The sequence below is a fragment of the Sapajus apella genome, unplaced genomic scaffold, assembly GCF_009761245.1.
Source record: "Sapajus apella isolate SASKATOON/1434 unplaced genomic scaffold, GSC_monkey_1.0 scaffold32, whole genome shotgun sequence".
Taxonomy (NCBI): Eukaryota; Metazoa; Chordata; class Mammalia; order Primates; family Cebidae; genus Sapajus; species Sapajus apella.
In genome coordinates this window covers 23,028,982-23,036,768 of record NW_022436972.1, presented here as the reverse complement: position 1 = coordinate 23,036,768, position 7,787 = coordinate 23,028,982, and the positions used below count along the sequence as shown (strand labels likewise).

General features: G+C 38.6%; 1 protein-coding gene across 2 annotated transcripts in view; it reads right to left on the bottom strand.

Annotated features, from left to right (window-relative positions):
* Positions 1 to 2,266: 2,266 nt before the first annotated feature.
* EPSTI1 (epithelial stromal interaction 1) overlaps positions 2,267 to 7,787 on the bottom strand; it is a 78,054-nt gene continuing 72,533 nt past the window's right edge. For both annotated transcript variants that reach the window (XM_032294776.1, XM_032294775.1), the window contains one exon: positions 2,267 to 3,266. In XM_032294776.1, the coding sequence (XP_032150667.1) occupies positions 3,258 to 3,266 (9 nt within the window). In that variant the 3' untranslated portion in view covers positions 2,267 to 3,257. The remainder of the gene's footprint in view (positions 3,267 to 7,787) is intronic.

The window sequence follows — 7,787 nt, the reverse complement described above, 5'->3', positions numbered from 1 at the left end:
TTTCCTGACCTGTATTGTCTACAACTGTTAGCAGCAGTGAATGCGTACGGGTCTGCTGCAACCTCAATTCTTGCATCCTCAGAAGAAATTCAACCAAGAGGCATAAAGGAGAGAGACTGAAACAAGTTTTAGAGCAGAAGTGAGAGTTTATTTAAATGTTTTAGAGCAGGAATGAAAGGAAGTAAAGAATACTTAGAAGAAGGCCAAGTGGGCAACTTAAGAGATTGAGTGCATGGTTTGGCCTTTGACTTGGGGTTTTATATGTTGGCAGTCTTCTGGGGTCTGCATTACTTCTCTCGATGATTCCCTTGGGGTGGGCTGTCCGCATGCACAGTGGCTGGCTAGCACTTGGGAGGGGCAAAAGCCCAGTGTGTTTACTGGAGTTGTACTTATACTTAATCGAGGCGTTCTTCCCTTACCAGTCTAATGTTCCTGGAAGGTCATATCTCAGTTAAATTCTGCCATTTTGCCTCTTAATGCACATGCTTGAGCTCTCTCGCCCCAGTCCTGAGATCTTATCAGGAAGCTGCTGATCACCAGTTTCAGGTGTTTCTATCTATTGGGAGACTGCCTTTCCCTGGCACTGGCTGCAACCAATTATTATTTTACAGAGTCAGTTTAACAATTGACTGACTGGCCAGGCACAGTGGCTCACGCCTGTAATCCCAGCACCTTGGGAGGCTGAGGCAGGTGGATCATCTGTGGTCAGGAGTTTGAGACCAGCTTGGCCAACATAGCAAAATCTGTCTCTACTAAAAATATAAAAAAAGCTGGGTGTGGTGGCGGATGCCTGTAATTCCAGCTACTTGGGAGGCTGAGGTAGGAGAATCTCCTGAACCCAGGCAGCAGAGGTTGCAGTGAGCCAAGGTCATGCCACTGCACTCCAGCCTGGGAAACAGAGTGAGACTCTGTCTCAAAAAACAAACAAATGAATAAAAAAATCAACTAGCTGACCATCACCTGATGGTCACCTGACATTCTTGGTGGTGGGCCCTCTCCTGGCCTGCTCATGTCTACCTATCTACTCTAATATATAACTAAGCCCAGTAGTAGGGGAAATTCTTTGTTTTGTTAAAATAGGTCACTGGGTAGAGGTTGTGGCTTTGCACATTTTAAGATCTATCAACATAATACCAAGAAGAAACCACAAAGGAAAAAGTCGTAAATCCAAATACAAAGGTGTTTAAAGCTTTAATATTTTATTACAAATCTGTATGGCCAAAAGTTTCTATAACAAACCCCTGGGTTTGGAACCATTTGTTTCTTGTTTTTATTTTCTAAAAAAGAGAGGGATGTTAAAATTCAGCATAGAAATGGTGGAACTTTGGGATTTCCTGTCCAGAGTTACCTATGAATCAGGTTTTATTCCAACTGATTTAATGTGGCAGATTAAATGTGAGAAGTAACGTGGTAGGCTCCCTTAGGCACCAACTCCTGCTTAGCTCCTGGTTACCTCTGCCTACATAGATAATTGATCAAGCAAGATGTTTACATCCCCACACATATTATAGATAGTTTTGGTCATGAAATCACAATTTTCCATACCTGCACAATCTTTAAAAAATGAAACTACACATCCGCACAAAATCTTTGTTTGGGAGTGCAAGGTAGGCCAGGCAGTGGAAGAAAAATTGACACCAACTTTCCTGAGAGCTTCAAAGCAAGAAAGTGTCCCTGTTCCTGCAGCAAATCCTGGTCGCATGCTGGAAAATGCAGCAAGTGAAGGACACCAAGCATAGACACAAAAATCAGAACATGACCGTAAGGTAGCCAGGCTGGCAGGTGTAGGGCCAACATGGCTGCATGCCAACACAGTAAAATGCTTCCTACAGCCACACATTTACAATCAGCTTGGTGATGTTTCCAATCAGACTGGGAGATTTAGGTTCTCCATATGAGGCAATGACAAGGATTTCAAATGGACCCAACATCTTATATTTGTCAACAGCACTAACACAGCTTCAGCTGGCAGACGAGAGGGAAACCAAGAATACCTGCATTATTTACTCCAGAGAAACTGCCTGAGCACCATCTGTTCTATCACCCCGCCCCCCACCCACCAATGTGGCCCTTTCCTAGCGCACGCTTGCCTAGTTCGGTGAACCCCTTAGTTATGTATCTTGGCCCAAGAATGTCAAATCCCCATGTTTTCCTCAATAAAGAGATTTGGAAAGTTAATTTCAACAGTGATTGGTAACACAGAAGATCTCTTAATGCCGCAAAGTATTATTAGTTGTCCAGCTGCAAAGATGATTTGTTGTGTTTACCTTTATTCTAGGATTGAATGCTATGCTTTCACTGTACAATGTAGTGGCTGGGGGATGGTGAGGCAGAGGGGACAGAGGGATTGAGCTAGATTACACAGCATAGAAAATCAATACTCTTACACTTTAGGGTCTGTAAACTGGTTTGAGGTCACAGAAGTAAGAAAGCCACCTGAATTAGCAATAAGAAATAGCTTACACACAGCAAAGACAAGACTAGTTTCTGAAACACCTAAAAACCACATGTGATGTCTATATTTGTGTCTAGTTGATTTGCACTCAAACATTGGCCTTTCTGGAGATAAAATGTCCCCTTCTGAAAATCAGGGTACACTATTAGTAAGTCAAGACCAAAACAAGAGCCGATAGTAATGACAGTACTATATTTGATTGATATGATCTGGAAAAGGGATATTAAAACAAGACCCTTCAAGAGAGAAAATCCAATAATTTTCATTAAAAATAAAAATGACCCATTTATAAAGAAGTAGTTCAAAATTTATTTATAATTTGTTTAAAAGAATATAAGATATCAAATTTTTTCTTTTGTGCATATTTATACCACAGATAAGAAAGTATGGATTAAAATCTAAAAAGACCCCCCAAAGCTTTCCAAAACCTGATCTGAGGATTCAATAAGACTTTGTCACTTAGAGAGACAAGGCTGTAGCACCCACAACTCTATGAACCTGAAAGCATCAAGTGACCCCTCATTTTTTTTACCTTACCAACATTACTCTAATTATACTTCCAATTAAAAAAATAATGTAGCATTTCACTGGCAGTAGAAATTAAATGAGTTCAGTAATCAGCTCCTGCAAACATGCATAAATGAGGACAGGGAGAAACCAGTCATTCCTGACTGATCAGTCAAGTGGGTGGACAGTTGGAAACAAGGCAAAAACAGTGAGGCTGAACAAAATCACATTAAGAAGCATTTCATGAGGCTTTTCAAGGTCAGCTGACGAAAGCCAGATGAGAGTCCATATTTTCTCATATACCCTGCAAGAAAAAGAAACAAAAAAAATTACCGCAAGCAGCAAAGTAAAATTCAAAGCCTTTGTAGTCAAAAATGAAATTCCTGCAAAGAACACTTTTACTGCATCAAACTACAATGACCATTTTTTAAATTAACAACTTAAATGACCATTGAAACTATTTTGTTTTCAAGTCACATTGCATTTGATTCACAAAATACTCTTGGTCAGTAATGTAATGGCTTGTCAAGTGATGTCTTTTTGACTGTGTTCTTAGAGATAGACTAACATGGGTCACAAATAATACAGTTGGAAAATGTTGTCACCCACCTCCATAGCTACAGCAAGGACAGTATGAACACATGAGGAACAGAGCAATTTAAATGGAAAGTCTCAAGTAGGGTTGCGCTGCATTATGCAGTAGAAAGGTGACTTCTAAGAGGATCTTGAGGTAGAGAGATAGACTCATGAGTCCCCACTCCCACCATGTGCAAAGGGTCAAGAAACCTCTATCAAGCCTTTTGCAGTGCTAGGCCATTATACATCTGGAATGCACACTACTGCTGTTTCTTCTAACACTCGGGGAAATTTAAATCTCAGGTTGCCTCACTGGTCATAGGAAATGCTTAACTGTCCTTGAAGATGTAGGATTTAGAATTTCCACAGCATCCCAAAGAGCTTCACCTACGAGGAAATATCATTTAAAGTGATTTTTTAAGTGCCTCACCTTAGGTGCCTCAAAAAAACTAATAGAGGACCCTGGAAAAATCAAAATGTATTTTTTAACATACAAAAGCAATTATAAATTGTTGAAGAATAAATGTGTATGTTAAGCAATATGAGAAGGCTGGTTTAAATTAGCAATGATTAAAAAGTAAAAATCAATCAACCTCACATATATACTTATTGGGGGCCTCCTGCTTAAGTGTCTAGACGACATTTCAAGAAACCACTGTTTCTTCGCATGGCTTGGTTTTATCATATTTTCTGCCTTTCTCCTTTTTTTTTTTTTTTTTTTGTCTGTGGCTTTTCACTTGTTTCAATATTTCCTCCAAGCCTCTGTGAACTGAGGCATTGCTTTCCTCTTTCATTCCTTGGAGAAGCTCAGTCTTCATCTGTCAGTCTTTAAATAGTGACACGTCCTTGATTTACTATAATAATAATTCTAATATATTAATATAATTTAGTTGCTAATTCTATATATTAACTTGTCCACTTGTTATTTGCAATACATGTCCTAAATAAAATTTATGTCCTAAATAAAACTTCCACAGTGCTGGCCCACGCTACATCTGGAATACACACTATTGCTGTTTCTTCTAACACTTTGGGAAATTTAAATTTTAGGTTGCCTCATTGGTCTTAGGAAATCCTTAACTGCCCTTGAAGACACAGGATTTAGAGTTTCCACAGCATCTCAAAGAGCCTCACCTACTCCATCAGAGGAAATACCATTTAAAAGTTTAATTTATGGCCTCTCTTCTTACTTTTGTATGATATTCTTTGATGAACAGACATTTTAAAATTTAATGTAGATTTAGTTACCTTTTTTTTTTTTTTTTGGTTTATACCTTGGGTCTTACAAAATCCTTTCTCAGCTCTATTTTATAAACAGCCTCTTTTTCTAAAATTTAAAAAGTCTTCCTTTCTGTTTATAGGCTTTAATCCACTTAGAATTTTATTTTTAGAATTGTATTGGGACCTAATTTCATGTAAGTTCTCAATCGTCCCAACAGCATTTGTTGAAGAGTCTGTTTTCCCCCAGTGATGTGCTCTGCCCCTTCTGTCATACAAAAAAAGTAAAAAATTCAGAAATGTTGGGTGTGCTGGTGCCAGTTGCATACCTCATTAAATACATAATTAAGTCTCCATATATACTTCATCTTTAGGAGTGAACTCCTTACTCTTGGTTCTTTGCTTTGATTACAATGTATGTGAATCTATAGCTTATTTGAGAGCTCATTCCTATCCATTAACAAAGTATAACTCTGTATTTATTTCACAGCATTTTTTTTTTTTTTGAGATGGAGTCTTGCTCTTTCACCCAGACTGGAGTGCAGTGATGCTATCTTGGCTCACTGCAACCCTCTGCCTCCCAGGTTCAAGCGATTCTCCTGCCTTAGCCTCCCAAGTAGCTGGGATTACAGGCACTCACAACCATGCCCCGCTAATTTTTGTTTTTTTTTAGTAGAGACAGGGTTTCACCATGTTGGCCAGGCTGGTCTCAAACTCCTGACCTCAGGTGATCCTGCCGCCTCAGCCTCCCAAAGTGCTGGGAGTACAGGCGTGAGCCATTGCATGCAGCCTTCACAGCATCTTTCTACAAGATTTTAGAATTTTTTGAAAAGAGTTATGCATATCTTTGGTTGGATCTTATTAGATTTTTCATTTATTCCTAATGTGTAAAAATGTAGTTTTTACATATTGATCTTATATCTACCAACATTGTCAAGCCTTTTTTTTTCTTCTAATAATTTGAATGTAAATTCTTTTGGATTTTCTATGTAAATAATTGTAACATCTGTGATTTACAAAGGCGTTTCTTTTTCTCTTTTCAATCCTTATATCTTATTTAAAGGAGATGTTTTTGATATATTTTTATTATTATAGAGTTTTGATTTCTTTATGAGGCAAAGAAATTTCCCTTCCATTCCTAGTTTGCTGGAAGTTATTTTTCTTTTTTTTTTTTTTTTACCAAAAATGAGTATTGAAATTTAGCAAATGCTTTTTCTGTACTCACTGAGATGACCATATGAAGCTTCTGTTACAATTTATGAAGTGAATTATCTCAATAGGTTTATTTGTTTTGTTTGTTATAAGCCAAGCTTGCATTTCTGGGATAAATCCTATCTCATCAGGACATGTAATGCTTTTTCATATTTATTCTGTCAAAATCTTGTAATTGTTTTGAATCTACATTTATGAATGAGAGTGAGTCTATTTTCTTTTTCTATACAATCTTTGTCCCATTTTAATTCAAAATCATGTTTACCTGCTTAATCATTTTGGATAATACTTCCTTCTTTTTTAATTAATCAGAAAAACTTTCTAAACATTTGCAATAATCTGTCCCTTGAAAGTTTAGTAGAGTTTTGCTCTCATATATATAGGCCTGGTCTTTAATGGGAAGACAGTAAGACACTGATGTTGATAGTGTTTGTATCACTTTGCGTGTCCACCAATAATGTGTCACATACCTGTTTCCCCCCAGTCTTGCCAACAGAGCATATGGTCAATCTTTTGGCATTTTAGTTTAATTCCTTTTCAAGTTTTCTTGGTTGTCTTTCATTGTCTCCTTTTTGCACATTATTGTATTTCAAATCCACTTTTTATTTCATCAGATATTTTATACACCATGATTTTAAATTTGGTATCTAATCATTTTAGCATATGAAATCATCTGGCTCTAAGTCTCTCTGTGTGTTTGTGATGTTGACTCACAACCACTTGTTTCCTTGTGTGTGCAGTAAGTTCCGGTTGTTGTTTCATGCCTGGGATACATCAGTGAACACAACGATCCAGTGTCCCCGCCCTTGTAGAATGTGGAACATACATCACCACATGGAAAGGCAAAGAGCAAACGGTCAACAAAACATACAATATTTTAGAATTATGTTAGAAGTTGAAGAGTGCTATAGAAAAAGGGAAGGGAGCCTAGAAAGGGGACTGCAGAAGCCGGGGTGAGGGCACAGGCAGCAGCTTTAACTAGGATGCCCAAAGTAACCTCACTGAGACCGTGGAATTCAAGAAAATAAATGAAGGAGGACAGACCACATGGATATTTTGGAGAATAATGCAGAGAGAGAAGCTAGTGCTCTCAGCAAGAAAGCTGGTGTGGATAGAGAAAAATAAAGATGGAGACAAGCAGGAGAGCCAGAGGGCTAAGAAGGGGTCTGGATCATGCAGCATCTGGTAGGCTGCTGGAAGGACTTCAGCTTTTACTCCAAGTGATTTGGGGAGTGATGAAAGCCATTGGAGGGGTATGCAGTGTCAGAATCTGACTTCTGTCACTCTCATGTTGAGAATATACTACAGTTAAGTAAGTGTGGAAGTAAGGAAACCATCTAGGAGATGACTGCAAGAATCTGGATGAGCACTGAGAGAGGCTGGAAGCAGGATAATGGTGGTGAGGATGGTGAGAAGCTGATGGACTGGATATATTGGGAAGGAAGAGTTCAGAGGATTTGCTGATGGCCAGCTGTGTGGGTGTGAGAGAAGGAGTGCACCATTATGGAAACAGGAAAATGTGCAGTTAGAGCACTGGGGTAAAGGGGATCAAAGGTTAGTTTTAGACATGTTAAGGCTGAAACGTCTATTATATATCCAAGTAGAGATGTTGGGTAGGCAACTGAGTATGCAAGTCTGGAGTTTGGTGAAAGGAGTCTGGGCTGGAGATAGAAATTTGGGAGTCATGAACATATAGATGGTATCTAATTTCATAAGAATGAATGAGGTCATCAAGGCATAAATGAACATCAATTCAGGAAGTGGTCCAAGGTAGATCTCTGAGGCAATCCACTGTTGAGATGACAGGCAGATGCAAGGA